Genomic DNA, 18,788 nt, shown 5'->3' with positions numbered 1-18,788 from the left:
AAAGAGAAATCAGCATCGAGGAACATTGCGGTAATAGCAATCACATTGTAATAAGGTTTAGAAGAATAATTGCTAAGACATAAATATAGCAATGCCTAAATGGATTCAAAAATGTTTTGAATGAACTAAAATGCAACCAGAGAAGAGAATTCAGAAGGGGAAATGACCATGTGGTTGAACACCAGAAGGAATTATTTAAATGGAGACCAATGGAGTTGAGAAAAAGTATGTTCTCTGAAATAAGCTCATTGTCTGTAAAGTACCATAAATGATATGCAAATTAGCATGTGGTTAAGTAAATGTAAGTCTGTTGAAAGCAGATAACAGTGATATTGTTGATGAAAATAAGGAAATGGAGACTTGTTTAACAGTGTTAGTCTTTGCAGTAAAGCAGGGGCCTAAGAAAGACATCTCTGAGCTTTGAGCTGCTGAAGGTGGTAAGACGTATTAAGAGAATGATTCAGAAAGCATACTGGGCTGTATTAGTGGGGATATAATGAGTTAATGATAAATTTGTATCAAATGGAATATTGTTGTGGATTTAGATGTGAAGGCATTGGCGAAGTTGCAGAAAAGATTTTACAGGAATGGTTCCAGGGATGAAGAACTTCAATTACATAAGTAGATAAAAGAAAGGTGGATAGATTAGAGGCAGCATGATGGCACAGTGGTTCGTACTGCTGCCTCACAACGCCAGGGACCTGGGTTCAGTTCCAGGTCTTGAGATTGGACCTAGGTGACTGTCTGTGTGGAGATTGCATGTTCTCCCTGTGTCTGTTTCTGCCTACAGTCCAAAGATGTGTAGGTGAGGTGGATTGGTCATGCTAAATTGTTCATAGTTTTTCGGGATATGCTGGGCTAGGTGGATTAGCCATGGGAAATGCAGGGTCAGGGATAGGATGGGGAGCTGAGTCTGTATGGGATGCTCTCTAGAGGGTCAGTGTGGACTCAATGGACCAAATGCCCACTTTCTGCACTGTATGTATTCTATGAATTGAGATCAGAGAGGCTGGGACTGTTTCCATTGCATTTTAAAAAAAAAAGGTTGACAGGAGATTTGATGGAGATGTTCGAAATCATGAGGGGCCTGGACAGAATAGAGATGGTGAAACTGTTCCCATTGATAGAAGGATCAAGAATGAGTGGGCACAGATCGAAGGTAATTGGCAAAAGAAGAATGAGGACATTAGGAGAAACATTTTCACGCTGCAAGTTCTTAGGATCTGGAGTGCTCTGCCTGAGAGACTATTGATTGTGGTCTAAATCAAAAGGGAGTGATTAAAAGGGAACATGCAGAGCTATATGGAGAAGGTGGGGGAGTATAAATGGGTGAATTACTCATTCAGAGAGATGGCACAGACCCAGTGGGCTAAATGACCTCCTCCTGAGTTGGATCTATGATTCTCGAGAAGATGTGGATATAAGAGAGGAAGAGACTGATAAGAGATGACCAAAACCTGATGGGAAGATGGGTTTTGAGGCCGTGCAGAGGAAAGTGGGTGGTGAGTGAAATCAATGCCACCAAAGGATCCACCCCCTGGTCAGACAAAGAGAGAAAGACAATTCAGAGTCTGAGAACCAAAGGATGCTGTAAGTAAGATTTGGAGAACATTGCAGAGGGGAATGCAGCAAGGCCAGGAGAGAATTTGCTAAGAGCAAATAGTTACAATTTTATATGTGATAGGGCAGCATCCAATGTTGGTCCATGATGGATGAATGCGACTTCATGCAGAATACAGTGCAGTTCGCTGTGGCTTGGACCCAAGGGAGTTTGTTGAGGATGGCTAGCCTTTTGAATAATTGTGTTCAGACCTGACTAGGGTTGGACTGATGGAAATAGCTGGTGGAAACATACTGGGGGTGGTTTAACCACATACGTCCACCCCACTCCATCATCAGTGGTCGCTACCTGCCTGTGGTCAATTAGTAGATGGTAGTGTAATAATAATTTCACTGATCCAGAGGCCCACAGGCTAATGAATGCTGTGGCATCATGAGTTCAAATCCCACTATGGCACCTAGTGGAATTCAAATTCAATTAACAAAATCAGGAATTAAAAACCAACTGTAGTGTCAGTGACCATGAAACTATCATTGATTGTTGGAAAAATCCATCTGGTTTGTTCATGTCCTTCAGAGTCTGGTCTCCATGTGACACCAGATCCACTGCCCTCCTAACTGCCCTCTGAAATGGCTGAGTTGACAGTGTGGTGCTAGAAAAGCACAGCGGGTCAGGCAGCATCTGAAGAGCAGAAAAATCGATGTTTTGGGCATTGGCCATTCCTGATGAAGGGCTTATACCCGAAACATCAATTTTCCTGCTCCTCAGATGCTGCTTGGCTTGCTGTGCTTTTCCAGCACCACTCTCTCGACTCTGATCTCCAGCATCTGCAGTCCTCACTTTCTCATCTGAAATGGCTGAACGTTACACAGTTCAAGGGCAATTAGGGATGGGCAGAGATGGCCCCACATCCCATGAAAGGATTAACCTGAGGCAAACCTACTGACATTTTCCAGCAATTTCTGATTTGGTTTATGATTTCCAGCATCTGCAGTTCTTTTTTTAACAAAAGCAAGTTTTGAGTAAAGCTGATGGGTTGGGTGTGTATTGCTGGTATTAAGGATGAAGGATCTGTACAAGAGGCGGGTGGCAGAAACATAAGTCAAATCGAGAGAGGAGTTCATGACTGAGATGGAATTATCAGAGATGAGCAGGTTAAGATGAGGGCCGGGTGATAATAGGAAGACTTCCAGATTGGATTTCCATGTGGTTGTGCAGACCAGTGGCTAAATAGCTACAAGCAGCTGTTAGTGCGTGTCTTTGGGAAGGTCAGGAGAAGGAGAGCTCCTTAGGGAGGGACCTCTGTGTCAGGAGAGTTCCTGCCAGTTTAGTAGCCATTATTAATGAAGTAGATGTCCCAGTGACAGTGAGATTCAGAAGCAGCACTGACAATATTGAGGAAGTGGTCAGACAAAGGCCCTCAGGAGGTTTGGAACTGGGACATAGTTCAAACACGTGCGCATTCCCATAGCAACACCAGTGACCTGGAGGAAGTGAATGGAGTTTAAAAAGTGAAGTTGTTTAAAGTGTGTGAAATGTGAGACAGCAGCAGAGGTTGGGGTTGGGTGGAATCCAGTTGAGCTCCTGTTCAGAGCAAGAGAAAGCAAGGAGGGCGTCCCGGTGAGTGCCAGTGGGTGGAGAGACTGAATAGGTTGAAGAATCGAAGAAAGTGTGCAAGTTCGCAGAGGACCAAACCTGAATGCAGGGCCATTTTTTAAATCCTATTCCACTGTGGATTGTACAGAGTTGAGGAGGCATTTGTCTGGATACTATGGTGGAAACTGGGAAGCTTTCCACCTCCCTGTCTACGCCCCAATTAGGTGTGTGATGGGTAGGTCCCTGGACAGCCTTCCCACTTGGCGACTGAATGAGTCTTTTAAATGACTAAGTTTGTGCTTGCAGCGGTTAGACTTGCACAGCGCAGGGCTCGCAATGAGCAAATCTTTGCAACTTCCTTGTGGTCTGCTGGGTCGAGGGAAGGGGACACTTAGTGCATGATTGAGGGACCCAGCTTCAGGCAGGGGGAGCCCTGGTAGACAGCCTCTTGCCCTTGTTGCTGATCGCTCTTTACAACACCCTCCCTAATGTCCCCAGCCTGTAACAGCCCCCACCACTTCCCTCTGGCTTGGACGCGACCTTCTAGTGGGTATAAATCTTACAGCAGCAGCTATTGAGCAAAGCTTCAATGAGTGAGACCTCCAGTATCTGGGGCCCTGATACCATACCAGGTATGCCAGTGACCTGTTCATTTCCTGAATGACTCGTGATTTGACAGATGGAATAAGGAAATAGTCTAAAGGAGGCAATGCAGGGGTCTCACTGGGTGTCCACTAAGCAGCTGAGACCCCTGTAGCCCCCATTAATCAACCCCCCCCCCCCAGTGCGGTAAACAGTAAGGAGGATAATGACTGGAGGATTTTTTGATTTGATTTGATTTATTATTGTCATATGTACTTAGGTACAGTGAAAAGTTTTGTTTTGTGTGCAGGACAGGCAGATCATATCATACAAAGTGCATCAGGGTAATGGAACAGAGCGAAGAATACAATGTCATGGCTGCAGAGAAGGTGTACAAAGAGTGAGATCAACATTAAATTTAAAATTTTAGAGGTCCACTCAGAAGTCTAATAACAGCAGGGAAGAAGCTGTTCTTGAGTCTGTTGGTATGTGTGTTTAACTTTTGTATCTTCTACCCAATGGAAGTGGTTGAAAAGGATTATAACCGGCGTGCGAGGGGCCTTTGATTAGTTGGCTACTTTCCCAAGACAGTGAGAAGTGTAGATGAGTCAATGGATGGAAAGTTGGCTTGCGAGATGGACTCGGCTGTGTTCACAACACTCTGTAGTTTCTTAAGGTTCCGGGCAGAATAGTTGCCGTACCAAGCATCCAGATAAGATGCTTTCTATGGTGCAGTTATAAAAGTCTTTAAGGACATGCTGAATTTCCTTAGCCTCCTGAGGAAGTTGAGGTGTTGTTGTGCTTTCTTGACCATAGCATTAATGTCAACGGACCAGGACAGACTGTTGATGATCATCACTGCTTGGAACTTGATGCATTTGACCATCTCCACCGCAGCACTAGTGATGTAGGACACAGTCAGGTTGAGGAATTGGCTGATGAAACCTAATGCAGACAGGAATGAAGCAATGCATTTGGTAGAAAGAGTAGCGAAAGTTTTTATAGACTACATGTGCAATTTTAAAGCGGCTGCAGGAAGATGAAGACCTGAAGTTGTACCTGCATCAATGTTTGAAGTTTGCAGGACAAGTTGATGAGGACGTTCGTTCAGAATATGGGATATTTGAATTTGTTTTTTAAAAATTCATTCATGGAATGTGGATGTCGCTGGCTGGTCCAGCATTTATTGCCCATCCTTGATAAGGTGGTGGTGAGCTGCCTTATTGAACCACTGCATTTCGTATGGTGCAGGTACATCCACAGTGCTTTTAGTGAGGGGATTCCAGGATTTTGGACCAGTGACACTGAAGAAATTGTGATATATTATCAAGTCAGGATAGTGAGTGGATTGGAGGGGAATTTGTAGGGGTTGATGTTCCCATGTATCTGATGCCCTTGTCCTTCTAGATGGTTTAGAAAGTGCTGCCTCAGGAGTTCTGGTGAGTTTTCAACCTGCATCTTGTAGGATGCACCTGAACATCAGTAGCAGAGGGAGTGAGTGCTTATGGATGTGGTGCCAGTCAGGTGGGTTGCTTTTTTTCCCAAATGGTGTTGAACCTTTGGAGTTGGACTCATCCAGGCAAGTGGGGAGTATTCCATCACACTTATCTGACCTGGATGTTGGAGATGGTGGACATACTTTGGAAGGTCAGGAGGTGTGTTACTCACTGCAGGCTTCCTTATCTCTGACATGTTCTTGTATTTTGTTAAATCTTAAATGAACCCTCTCTAGTGCAATCTCATTCTTTCTAAAATATGACCTAATGTTTGGAGTGATTTGAAGGTGTTATAGTAGACGTATTGGCTCAGGTCTCCTGGGTGAGTCTTCAGCTGCATTGAAAGACTAGACTATGGAGAAACTGTGGCCAGGCACAGATGGTTCACTTACCAGAAGACGATGATTTAAAGTTGTTGACAAATGACCTGAGGAAACCTTTTTGTTGAAAGACAGAATTGTTGTGATCTGGAATTTGCTGACTGAGAGGGCAGTGTGATGATCAAAAGAATAGTGGATGAAAATTCAGAAAGAAAGCAGTTTGCATGGCTGTCGGAAAGGGCAGGGAATGGGATGAATTGGATACGGAAGAGGTGACACAGGGAGGATGGCTGCATTCTGCACCATATAATTGTGGTGAAGGAGCTATTCCCTGCTCGAAATAATCACTGTTTTAGACTTCAAAGTCTGGACCTTCATTGTGTGTAGTTCCTGCACTCTCCATGTGGCTGGTGAACTTGTCCATTTATTGCTCGACAGCTGACTGCAGTGCAACAGGATGGACATTGTCTGAGCCATTAGTTCCTATCTCTTTACAAATAATCTAATGATACAACATTTCTCTTATTTTATGAGAATATAATGCCACTTTATCAATTTAGCTGTTCCAACCATTAACTTTCCTTTATTTTAGGTGCAACAAAAGGAGGTTAGTAATCAACTTTTAATCATTAAATTTAAGACCGTTTTCTCACTTGTTTTCCCAAAACATTATTCATGGTATTGTTAAAGTGGTCGGATGTTGTGCCTCTATCTTGTAGATTTAACAGTCATTGCTCTCTCTGGTGAGTTGGCACACTGCCCAGATGATGTGGTTGCTCTGACTCTTGCAAGAATTGTGCGTAATGTTGTTAATGCTGTGCCACTCGCCGGTGACGTTAGCACATGCTGCTGATACTGCTCCTGCTGATGATGTTGGTCGATAGTGGTGTTGATAATGGGCGACCACATGCTACTGATGTTGTCTCGCTGACTGGTGCCCGTCGTTAATGCTGCTGCTGGTCTAGTGGCATAACTACTCCTTTCCTTAAATGTTTCTTTCTACGCACCCGCGGGGAATGTGGTAGTGACATTGATCCTTTTCATTCAACAAATTCTGTCAGTTCTCTGGAGGTGAACTGGGTTCACTGGCTGTATATTATTCTTTCGGGTATCCTTTGCTGAATCACTTTACAGAGGGTTAACTTGCAGTGGGACACAGGGCATCAGGTTCTTGCCGAAGTCCACGAGGTGAATCCCTGAGTAAACTGCCATCAAAGCTACGTCACACTCTTTGCATAGTACATCAGTTTTGAGCCTGTGGGAAACCGTGGACGTTTTCACAACCTTAGCACTGGGGGAGAGTTGCGTCAGTTGGTGCAGTGATATAGAAAGAGTTGAGGGCCTTTTCTGAGGAGTGAGCATTGCTGATTGGGCCAGCATCTGTCTCTCATCTGAAGTTGCCCTTCCAATCGTCTTGAGCTGCCGCAATGCATGTGGTGTAGGTACAGCACAGTTCATTAGGGAGGGAATTCTCAGTTTTCGACTAACTATAGTGAAGGAGTGGCAATACAGTTCCATGTCGGGATGGTGTGTAGTTCGAGTGGAATATTACAGGTGGTTGGTCGGCTTTCGGCTAAAGAGACCATATTGTAGTCAAAGCTCCCTCAGTGCGCCCCAGTCAAGATGCTAATTTTGTTTGTGGCTCTGTTGTGAATTGTCTCAGATGATGGAAATTGTTATAACTGTTAAATTTTGAGCAGCGTTTTCAGAGTAGGTTGTTGGATACGGATTGATGTGAAGCTCCTAATACAAAAGTATATTTTTTCAGCTTTGTAGTTACAGAGCATCAGTGAAGCGTGATAAAGACCACATAGAAGAGCTACATAATTGTAAAAACATCGAGTTAAAATGGTAAGGTGGAGGTACTGAGTGTCTTATTAATGGAAATGTGATTACAGGGGCAGCTAAACCTTTGTGTTCATGCTGCAATAGAGGAACATAGTTGTGTAACTTATCAGTTCATTAAGGAATAAACATATTGCACTAGAAAACATTATTCTACTTGTTTCTATATTTTATCAAAAGTATTCTGTCTTATAGTTTGCATTTAACTTCTGAAAAGTTAGGGAGTGTGTCATAGTGTGGGGAAGATCATTAGGTGGAGTTTTGCCCTCTGTACTGGTGGGTTTGGAGGAAGAGAGGGCTTTCAATTTGGTGGGGGTGGCAGGTGAGCACTCCACGACCTTTCTGCTTCCACCCCAATTAAGTCTGCGACAGCGAAGCCTGTGCTCATCCTTGGTCCTGGAAAAAGTCCAATTGCTACAACAAAAAACAGAAATTGCTGGTGAAACTCAGCAGGTCCAGCAGCATCTGTCGTGAGAAAGCAGCGTGAGAAAGAAGGAACCAGTGATCCTTCTTCAGAAGAACTCTCTGCTTTCTGGCTCTGCAGTTCTTTATATTAACTTGATGAAAAGCACACCACTGCTGCCTATTCAATGGGCCTTCCTGAACATTGGTGACTGAGAACTCTTCCTGTGGGTGAACCCCCAGTCACCTACATGGAATTCCATCCTTAGTGTGACATAATTCCTGTCACTTTTTGACTTTAAAGTTCTTTGAAAAGTTGTAAAGTTATGAAAGGCTGTCTACAATTTCAAGTCTGTTTTACTATCTTTGTTTTGACCCAGTTCCTGTAGATGAACGGTCTAAGCCTCTGTGTCTTGTATCCCCCTCCCCAGTTAACGAACACCTTGTCAGTCAGTGGCCACAATGGAGTTGAATCTTGATCGCAAAAGGAAAAAGGTAAATTTTTAAAAATCTGATTTTAAAATTTCCCTGTAAGTATCTTTTCTGTGTATGGTTTTGACAAATCTTACTCTGTATGCATTGTCTAAATTTACATTTACTGCCTATGTAAATCTCATTGTAAAGCTGCCTTTTACTTGCTGGTGGCATCAAATCACCTCCCTATAAGCCTATCCAGCAAGGAAAGGATGACTCCACTTCTGCTTCTTAAACTGTCATAAGTTTGCTTTTCAGATATTAATAATTTAGTTTGGATGTAGGTTTACTCGCTGAGCTGGAAGGTTCATTTTCAGACGTTTTGTCACCATACTAGGTAACATCTTCAGTGAGCCTCTGGATGAAGCACTGCTGGTGTTTCCTGCTTTCTATTTATATGTTTGGGTTTCCTTGGGTTGGTGATGTCATTTCTTGTGGTGGTGTCATTTCCTATGGTGATGTCATTTCCTGTTCTTTTTCTCAGGGGGTGGTAAATAGGATCCATGTCAGTGTGTTTGTTGGTAAAGTTGTGGTTGGAATGCCATGCTTCTGGGAATTCTCGTGCATGTCTCTGTTTGGCTATGTTGTTGAAGGTGAAGTGGGTGGTAAGACATAGGTCGACTAGTTTGATGATACTGCCATTGCTGATGAAGTTGGTGGTGTTTGGTCCATATGTCTTTGGGTTTTCTAACAGTGTAGTCAGTGCTTCCTTGACTAGGTTGATGTTGATGGGTGTGAACAGGGCTGTTATGTCAAAGGCGACCATTACTTCATCCTCTTTTATCTTGATGTCTTTTGTCTTCCGGAATTCTTGGGTGGAGTGGAAGGCATGGCGTGAGTCTTCTACTAAGTGTTTTAGTCTTTGGTTTAGCTGTTTGGCTAATCTGTAAGTTGATGTTCCAGGTAGTGAGACTATGCGTCTGGGTGGGGCTCCTGATTTGTGAATTTTGGGTAATCCGTAGAAACGTGGTGAGTTGGATCCATCTGGTTTCATTTTTTGGGAGTCGGTCTTATTTATTTCTCCAGATTTCTGAAGTTCTTTGAGTAGGGCTGTGATTCGGTTGTGGAGTCGGGTCTATCGCCACAGCAGCGACAGTAATGCAGAGACTCAAACAAACAGCTCTGCCAACCATCCAACCCAAACTTTGGGTCCACTACGTAGATGACACTTTTGTGATAACTAAACGAAGTAAATTAGAGGAAACCTTCAAGACCATCAATAATACCCTTACTGGCATAAAGTTCACTAAAGAGGTGGAAAGCAACAACAAACTGCTATTCCTAGATGTCACAGTAGAGCAAACAGCCAACGGGGAACTTCAAACCAGTGTCTACAGGAAAACAACACTGTATTGAACTATAGAAGCAATCACTCCAACATCCACAAACGAAGATGTATTAGAACATTATTCCAATGAGCCACCACACACTGCAGCACAGAGGAACTATGCAGAGCAGAACACAGTGTATTCAAAAAGAATTGGTACCCAATGAACACAGTCCACCAATTTCTCAGCAACAAACCCAAACAAGCAGACCAAACGCATCCAGAAACCCTAGCCAGAATCCACTCTCCCTACATCAAAGACATCTTGGAAATGACTGCCAGACTACTCGGACTCCTTGGCATCATGGTAACCCACAAACCCACCATCACACTAAAACAGCAGCTAATGAACTTGAAAGACCATATACAGACAACAAGCAAAACTAATGTCATTTACAAAATACCATGCAGGAACTGTAACAAACACTGCATTGGACAAACAGGCAGAAAACTAGCCACCAGGATACATGAACATCAACTAGCTACAAAACGACATGACCTTCTCTCACTTGTATCCTTACATACAGATAAGGAAGGACACCACTTCGACTGGGCCAACATATCCATCCTAGGACAAGCCAAACAGAGGCATGCATGAGAATTCATTGAAGCATGGCATTCCAACTGGAACTCTATCAACAAACACACTGACTTGGATCCCATTTGCTAGCCCCTGAGAAAAAAGAACAGGAAATGAAATCACCATAGGAAGTGATGCCACCACAGGAAATTACATCACCAACTCAAGGAAATCCAAACATAGAAAGTAGGAAACACCAGCAGTGCTTCATCTGGAGGCTCACTGAAGATGTTACCTAATATGGTGGCGAAAGTGAACCTTCCAGCTCAGCGTGCAAATCTACAACCAGAACCTGAACCTGAGCTACATATCTTCTCAAAACTCGCCAAAGATTTAGTTTAGAAAAATAAAGGAAAAATAAGACTGATTTTAAAGTGAGGATTAAATCCTACTTGGGCACCTGATGCTATTCTCCCCTTAGCCTGTAAATGTTTACTGTATCAACTGAAGGTTACCTTCACTGCTGACTTCCATGGGCTCCGCTTCAGGAGGATGGGAAATATGAAAACTCCTTCAATATCATGATTGTCACATTTCAGAGTATAAATAAAGGAGATAAATAATTATGTTGTACAGGTTATATAAGAAATAGGAGCAGGAGTAGACCATCTGGTCCCTTGAGTCTGTCCGCCATTCAATAAAATCATTGCTGATCTGTTTGTGGACGTGGTGCCACTTACCCGCCTGCTCACTATAAATCTTAATTCCTTTACTGTTCGAAATCTATCTATCATTGCCTTAAAAACATTCAATGAGGTAGCCTTAACTACTTCACTGGGCACAGAATTCCACTGATTCACAATCCTTTGGGTGAAGAAGTTCCTCCTTAACTCAGTCCTAAATCTTATTTTGAGGCTATGTCCCCTAGTTCTAGTTTCACCCACCTGTGGAAACAACTTCCCTGCTTCTACCTTATTTATTCCCTGCGTAATGTTTCTTATATGTTTCTCTGACATCTCTGCCATATTCTTCTAAATTCCGATGAGTATATTCCCAGTCTACTCAATTTCTCCTCATACGCCAATCCTCTCAACTCCGGAATTAACCTAGTGAACCTCCTCTGCACCTGCGCCAGTGCCAGTACATCCTTTCTCAAGTAAGTAGGCCAAAACAGGACACAGAAACTGTGCACAGTTACCTTAGACTTCAGGTCTTCAGTTGACAAACACCTGACAATCTGCAAGCTTGCCCCTCTTATCTGGAGTACCCTGCGAAAGACAGGTCTGACCCATGATCTCCATCATGGTGGGGCAAGATGGCAGGTCTGGAATCCACAAACCTGAATGGAAATGGAACCCCATGCTGTTGGCACCAAGCTTATCCACACACTGTGCCCCACACGACGTGAGTTAGATCATAAGACCATAAAACGTAAGAGCAGAGATTAGGCCATTCGGCCCCTCGAGGCTGATAAGTTTCTCAACCCATTTCTCATGCTTTTTCCCCGTAACTCTTGATCACCTTGGTATTCAAGAACTTATTTATCTCAATCCGAAATATACTCAATGACCTGGCCTCCACAGCCTTTTGTAGCAATGACTTCCATAGATTCACCACTCTTTAGCTGAAAAGGTTTCTCCTTACGTCATTCTAAAAGGTCTTCCCTTTACTCGAAGGCTGTGCTCTTGGGTCCTAGTCTCTCCTACCAATGGAACCATCTTCCCAACATCCACTCTGTCCAGGCCATACAGTATTCTGTAAGTTTCAATTAGATCTTCCCCTCATCATTCTAAACTCCATTGAGTATGGACTTAAAGTCCTCAAACGTTCCTCATTTTTTAAAGTTGAGTTCATGTTGTGGCCATATAGATCTTTCCTTCCATGCTATAATCTGGAGCGATGGAACGTGATGGGAGAAGCCCTGATATTCCTATCCTCATTAGCTGATTGATACTGAAAGTGTTTGCTTGCATTATCTCAGAAGTGTTACGACACAGAACAAAGCCATTGGGCCCATTGTATGTGCACTCTTCAAAGGAGCACCACTGTCTACTGCCAACCTCCTTTCCCCCATAACTATGCACATTTAAATAATCATCCAATATGAACACACATTCCTTGGCCGTCCAGTACTGGAATGGGACTTGAACCCTGAGAGACATTGGTGTGACCCAGTTTTTTCCACAAGACCCCTTGTCCCACTAATGGCAAGAGATAACACAGCATTCTCGACATACCTGGGTACTGACAGCATCATAGTCAGACCTTCCAATTAAAATACACCTTCAAACTAATGAAATACCTTCCAGGAGCACTCTCAAACAGAATGTCCTGTCAAGCTACAGGATTGGTAGTCAAAGCCTGATTAAATTATTAAAATGGAGGGAATGAGAGAGAGAGAGATGGAGACATCTAGAGAAGGAATTGCCCCACTGAGGACGCAGGCAGCTGAAAGCACTGCTGGCATTGATGGAGTACTCTGGAATGTGTACACATGGAAACATAGAAGATAGGAACAGAAGTAGGCCATTGGGCCCTTTGAGCCTGCTCCACCTTTCAGTATGATCATGGCTGATCATCCAACACAGTACGATGCTCCTGCTTTTTCCCCATATGCTTTGATCCCTTTAGGCTTAAGAAATATATCTACATCGTTCTTGAAAATCTTCAATGATTTGGCCTCGGCAGTTTTCTGTGGCAGAGCATTCCACAAACTCCCCATTCTCTGGATGAAGAAATTTCTCCTCATCTCTGTCCTAAAAGGCCTACCATTATTCTGAAAGAGTGGCCCCTGATCTTGACTTCACAGTCATCAGGAACATCTTCCTGGATCTACCCTGTCTAATCCTGTTTAAATTTTATAGATTTCTGTGTGATCCCTTTCATTCTTCTGAATTCCAGTGAATGTAGTGCTAACGGATCCAGTCTCTCCTGCAGACATCCCAGGAGTCAGTCCGGCAAACCTTCTTTGCACTTCCTCAATAGCCAAAGCATCCTTCCTCTGATAAGGAGACCAAAACTGCACACAGTACTTATGGTGCACTCTTACAAATGCCCTCTATAGTTGCAGCAAAACATCCCTGCTCCTGTCCTCAAATCCTCTCGCTATGAAGACATCTCTTCAGCGCCTGCTGCAGCTGTATTCTTACTTTCAGTGACAGGTATAATAAGGACACAGAGGTCTTGTGGCACCTCCTACTGCCCCACTCTATCCCCATTCACATAATAGTCTACCTGTCTGGTTTTGCTACCAAAGTGGATAACTTCATCTTTGCCTGCCTTTTACTTCATCTGCCATATATTTTGCCCACTTTCTTGTGCAAATCTCACTGAAACTTCTCTGTATTCTCTTCATACCAATCCTCCCATAAAGCTTTGTGTCATTTGCAGATTTGAAAATGTGACATGTACTTTCCTAGTCTAAATCCTGAATGTATATTGTGAATAGCTGGGGTCCAAGCATTGCTGCCTGAGGTACCCTGCTAGTCACTACCTGCCACTCTGAGAAAGACTGGTTTATTCTAACAGTTTATTTTCTGTCTGCCAAACAATTCTCTATCCATCTCAGTACACTTACATTTTACATGCTATTCTTTATGTAGGACCTTATTGAAAGCCTTCTGAACGTCCAAGTAAACCTCACCTACTGGCTCCCATTATCTACCCAATTAGTTACATCCTCAAAATGTTCCAACAGATTTATCAAGCAGGACTTACCCTTCCAAACAGTCTGCTATTACATCTTTTAAAATGGCCGTGAGCATTTTCCCCACTACCAATGTCAATCTAACTGGTCTATAATTTGCTGTTTTCACTCTGTCTCCCTTCTTAAATATTGGAATTTCATAGCTACTGTCCAATTCATAGGAACTGTTCGAGAATCTATAGAACTTTGGAAGATGACCATTAGTGCATCTGCTATTTCTAGGGCCGCTTTCTGAAGTACTTTGGGATGAAAGTTATAAGGTCTTTAATCCCATTAATTTCTCTAATACCATTTCCCTACTAATAATGATTTCTTTTAATTCACCTTTCCCTTTAGAACATGAGTTACCCAATCTTTTTGGGGTATGGTTTGTGTCTTCCTTTGTGAAGGCAAAAGTGAGGACTGCAGCTACTGGAGATTAGAGTGGAGAGAGTGGTGCTGGAAAAGCACAGCAGGTCAAGCAGCATCAGAGGAGCAGGAAAATCGACGTTTCAGACATAAGCCTGCTGAAGGGCCTTTGCCCGAAATGCCGATTTTCCTGCTCCTCGGATGCTGTCTGACCTGCTGTGCTTTTCCAGCACCACACTTTCGACACTTCCTTTGTGAAGACAGAACTAAAGTATGTATTTATGTGGAAGAGGCCTGGGTTTGGGGAACGCAGGAATGTGGTCAAACCAGAGAAGGTTACAGATGTTGGGAGGTTAGAGGGTGATGAGAACTTGAACATTGTGGTGTTGCTGGATCAGATGCCAGTGTAGGTGAGAAAGCACAGGCGGTGATAGCAGAATGAATTTGCAGATGTTCAGCTTGCAGGGTAACCCATAATGTTTCAGAAAGATTGAATTTGGAGATCACAAACACATGACTTGAGCATTTCAGCAGCATTGGAGACAAATATAGAAGTTCTGAGAGGGAGGAAATGTGTGGGTGGAAGCTTGTCACGGGATCAAATAGGATGCCAGTCTTGCCAACAGCGTGGTTCAGCTTTAGACAGTGGCAGTGACCAAAGGCAATGCTTTCCATCCTCCCTGTATTTAGATTAGATTCCCTACAGTGTGGGGACAGGCCCTTCAGCCCAACAAGTCCACACCAATCCTCCAAACAGCAACCCACCCAGACCCATTCCCCAACATTTACCCCTGACTAATCCACCTAACACTATGGGCAATTTAGCATGGCCAACTCATCTGACCTGCACATCGTTGGACTGTGGGAAGAAACCGGAGCACCCAGAGCAAACTCACGCAGACACGGGGAGTATGTACAAATTCCACACAGTTGCCTGAGGTGGGAATCGAACTCTAGTCCCTGGAGCTGTGAGGCAGCAGTGCTTACCACTGTGCCACCTATTTAGCTGATGTAATTTCTGCTTATCCATTACTAGAGAGAATCAAGGGTCTGAGATTATAGTGAGGTGGAGCTGAGTGGCATTTACACCCATATGGTAAGATGTGTTTTAGGGATGATGTTACTGAGGTGCAGTTTATAAATGAGAAATAGGTGGGGGAAATGATAGACAGATCCTTATGCACTCACAAAGTTAGGCCATTGCTTATAATTAGGAAAAAGTGAGGACTGCAGATGCTGGAGATCAGCGTCGAGAGTGTGGTGCTGCAAAAGCACAGCTGGTCGGGCAGTATCCGAGGAGCAGGAGAATCGGGCATGAGCCCTTCATTCCTGATGAAGGGCTCATGCCAGAAATGTTGATTCTCCTCTGATGCTGCCTGACTTGCTGTGCTTTTCCAGCACCCCACACTCGACGTTGCTTATAATTCTCAAGCTGTGACTGAATAGTGGGTACGTACAAAGCCGTTTCTGGCTTTGGTTTGTGCAGTACTGTGTGAGGGGCGCGGACTTTGGAGATGAGAGCAAGGTTGGAGGGGGGCAGCAGTTGCAAAGTCAGAGAGGCCGAGGGTGGATTTGTTTGAGGCGATTAACAATGACAACAGAATTCAAGTTGAACTGGAGTTGTCAACAATATGAGCTAACTTAAGCAGGAACAAGAATGGCTGGGAGTTCAACTGTATAATGGGAATATGGCCAAGGGGGCAGGGGTTAGGCCTGATGGAGCTAGTAAAGGCAATCAGTGGAGTTAATAGCACCAATGGGAAAGGGCTCAGGGATCTGACATTGTTCAGAATGAGATTCACTCACCTCTCCAAGTCTTGTATAGGTAGGTGATACTAGCATCAGACTGAATAAAGTGGAAAGATAACGTCTAAAGCAAAGGCTCGCCCCCTTCAATTTGCCTTCCATTTTGTCCTTGTCCCTCTCATTATTTTGAGGCGGGATATTGAGTTCTTCTCCCAGCTGGCTCCTGTCAGGTGATGTGAGGACCACAGGTCCTGCCCAGAAAGCCAGTGACCTATCGCTGCAGGCTGGTTCACGTACTGTCCTCGTCCTCAGCTGGGGATGGGGCAATCGTGACAAATAGCCATGCCCACTGTTTAAGTCACTGACAATCTCACTGAAGTGCAGGAGTTACACAGAGGCCCTGAGCAGCTGACAGTAAGGGATGGGATAGAGATAATTCAGGGAACTGAAACAATTGAGAATGATCACCTGGACACGCATATGCTGCACAGACTTTTCATCTAAATGTTTTGGCTTTGTGAATATCTAATTTATTCACTAAATTTGAATTCTGAGACTTCTCAATTACAGGTGATTCAGGAGAGCCAGCCCCTCTGGTTTTGGTATGTGAGATCCTCAACATTTGGGGTGCAGAATGCTGGCCTGGCCACTGGTGGGGTATGGGCCCTTCTAGTTTTGGGGTACAGTGTCAGTTTCTTTGATTTATGGATGTGATCTATGGGTGATGTAAGTTTGGAAACACAGGCTCCTCTGGATTTCAGAAGGGGGATAACTTGAGGTCTGAGCCCCTCTGGTTTTGGAGTTTGGGTGTTTGGGATTGATTCTATGGGCCCCTCTGGTATCAGGTGTGGTGTTTTAGGGTTAGGGCTCCTTTGCTTTTGGAATGGGGGGATTGAGTTTGGAGGTTCAGGATGCCAGACCCTCTGGGTGTAGAGTTTGACTTTTGAAAGAGCCTCCTTGGTTTTAAGTTAAAATCACTCAACACCAGCTTAAAGTGCGACAGGTTTATTTGGAATGACGAGCTTACAGAGTGCTGCAACTTCACCAGGTGATGAAGGAGCAGTGCTCCGAAAGCTAGTGCTTCCAAATAAACCTGTTGGACTATAAACTGGCGTTTTCTGATTTTTAACTTTGTAACACCCCAGTCCAACACTGGCACCTCCACATCATGACTTCTTGCTTTTGGTTTTAGGCTGGGGGGGTGGTGGCTGACCTTCTGACACAGCTGGAGTAACCTTGATCTGTTTTGCTTCAGGTCTTTGTGCAGTTTCAGGATGGCAGGAGGATGATGGGGGCTGTCGAGCCCCTCAGTGCCCTCTCTCGCTGGTACCTTTATGCCATCCACGGCTACTTCTGTGAGGTGATGTTCACAGCTGCCTGGGAGTTTGTGGTCAATTTCAACTGGAAATTCCCAGGGGTAACCAGCGTTTGGGCCCTTTTCATCTATGGCACCTCCATTATGGTGGTGGAGCGGATGTACCTGTGCCTGAAGGACCGGTGTCCAAGCGTGGTGAGGTGCATCATCTACACCCTCTGGACCTACGTCTGGGAGTTCTCGACCGGGCTTATTCTGCGTCAGTTCAATGCCTGCCCCTGGGACTACTCCCAGTTTGATTATGACTTCATGGGGTTGGTGACACTGGAGTATGCTGTGCCGTGGTTCTGCGCCTCTTTCATTGTGGAAAAGCTGGTGATCAGGAACACCCTGCGTTTGCGGTTCGATGAGAACGGGGAGCCTCGCACCCCAACCATTTCTCCACCGACGCTGTGGGGCCACTTGAAGCTGAGGAAGGTCGAGTAAATCACTCGCTTTCATTTCCCTATTCGATGGCAGCTGGAGTTCGGGAATCTCCTGGTTTACATTTCCAGACTCGGGAACAAACAACAACGGGACCTCAAGCCAGTTCAGAAAACGGTTTATTTCTGTGCTTTTCCCTTTTTGGGAATGGAGAAGCCCATTTCCATTGCGTTCTGACTCTAGCGCAGTATAATCTGGTTAAAGTGTTACTGCAATGTCCTCGCTCCCAGTGCACGGACTGTCCACTAACAAGTATTTGGTCCTCACTGACAGTGCTCTGCCTGGGGCTGCACAGAGTGGGACGATTTAGTATTTATAACAACTTCTTTCTGTTCATGAAATATCCGAGACCAACCCAACGAGAGACAGCTCCTGCATGTTCTGCTGTTTTTATGCTACTCAACTTGTTGCTATTGTAAAAGGATGTGGGAAATAAGTGTATTTGTGAACAAGTCACACAATGTAGTGCGTAATTGTCCACAAACACACTTTCAATACGGTTTCACCTGTTTACCAAAAGGAGGAGTCAGTGATCAGACGTTGTTCAGGTGTGTGTAAAGTGAACAGTTTGCTAGTCGGGGTTGAGATCTGTCCACTGGCCAGGTGGCTGTGTGTGTACATGTTTGGAGCCCAAACACCTGACACAACTGCATGTGCCCAAATATTTTCTGAGGGCTGTTCCCAGATCCGGATCTGACTTGTGCATTTCTGCTGTGTCATTACAATAAAAAGCATCCTGTTGAGGAAATAGCTGCCATTTTCTGATTTCAGGATTCAACCACCCTGTCCTGAAAGAACAACTTTCCCTGGAGCGAAACTTCCACACGAGTGGAGTGTTAGTGATTATGTCACTAGACTAGGAATCCAGAACTTTGGTCTAATGGCAGATGTTGAAAGTCTGGAGTGAAAGGTTAGCCTAATGGTATCCATGTAACCAGTGTCAATTGCTATAAAGATTCATCTAGTTCACTGATGTCCTTTTATGGGAGAAAATTTCCCATCCTTCCCTGATCTGGCCTACATGCGACTCCAGGCCCAGTGAACTGGCCTCGCAGGACAGTTAGGGA

At 44.3% G+C, this 18,788-nt stretch overlaps 1 protein-coding gene across 6 annotated transcripts; it reads left to right on the top strand.

The window, feature by feature from the left end:
• The first annotated feature begins 206 nt into the window (after positions 1-206).
• On the top strand, positions 207-18,469 carry LOC122542878 (transmembrane protein 229B-like). Of its 6 annotated transcripts, none has more exons than XM_043680992.1 (3): positions 207-225; positions 8,234-8,297; positions 17,179-18,469. In XM_043680992.1, exons 2-3 carry the CDS (start codon positions 8,265-8,267, stop codon positions 17,722-17,724), a joined length of 579 nt encoding a protein of 192 aa, XP_043536927.1. In that variant the 5' UTR covers positions 207-225; positions 8,234-8,264; the 3' UTR covers positions 17,725-18,469. The 6 variants fall into 6 exon arrangements, with proteins under 6 accessions (XP_043536927.1, XP_043536929.1, XP_043536930.1 ...); XM_043680994.1 differs by lacking the exon at positions 207-225 and adding an exon at positions 3,164-3,181; XM_043680995.1 differs by lacking the exon at positions 207-225 and adding an exon at positions 3,437-3,789.
• The last annotated feature ends 319 nt before the right edge of the window (positions 18,470-18,788 follow it).

Source organism: Chiloscyllium plagiosum, chromosome 41 (assembly GCF_004010195.1).
Source record: "Chiloscyllium plagiosum isolate BGI_BamShark_2017 chromosome 41, ASM401019v2, whole genome shotgun sequence".
NCBI classification, from domain to species: Eukaryota; Metazoa; Chordata; class Chondrichthyes; order Orectolobiformes; family Hemiscylliidae; genus Chiloscyllium; species Chiloscyllium plagiosum.
Note: the sequence above shows the minus strand (reverse complement) of the source record. Positions and strands in the feature narration are given on the sequence as shown.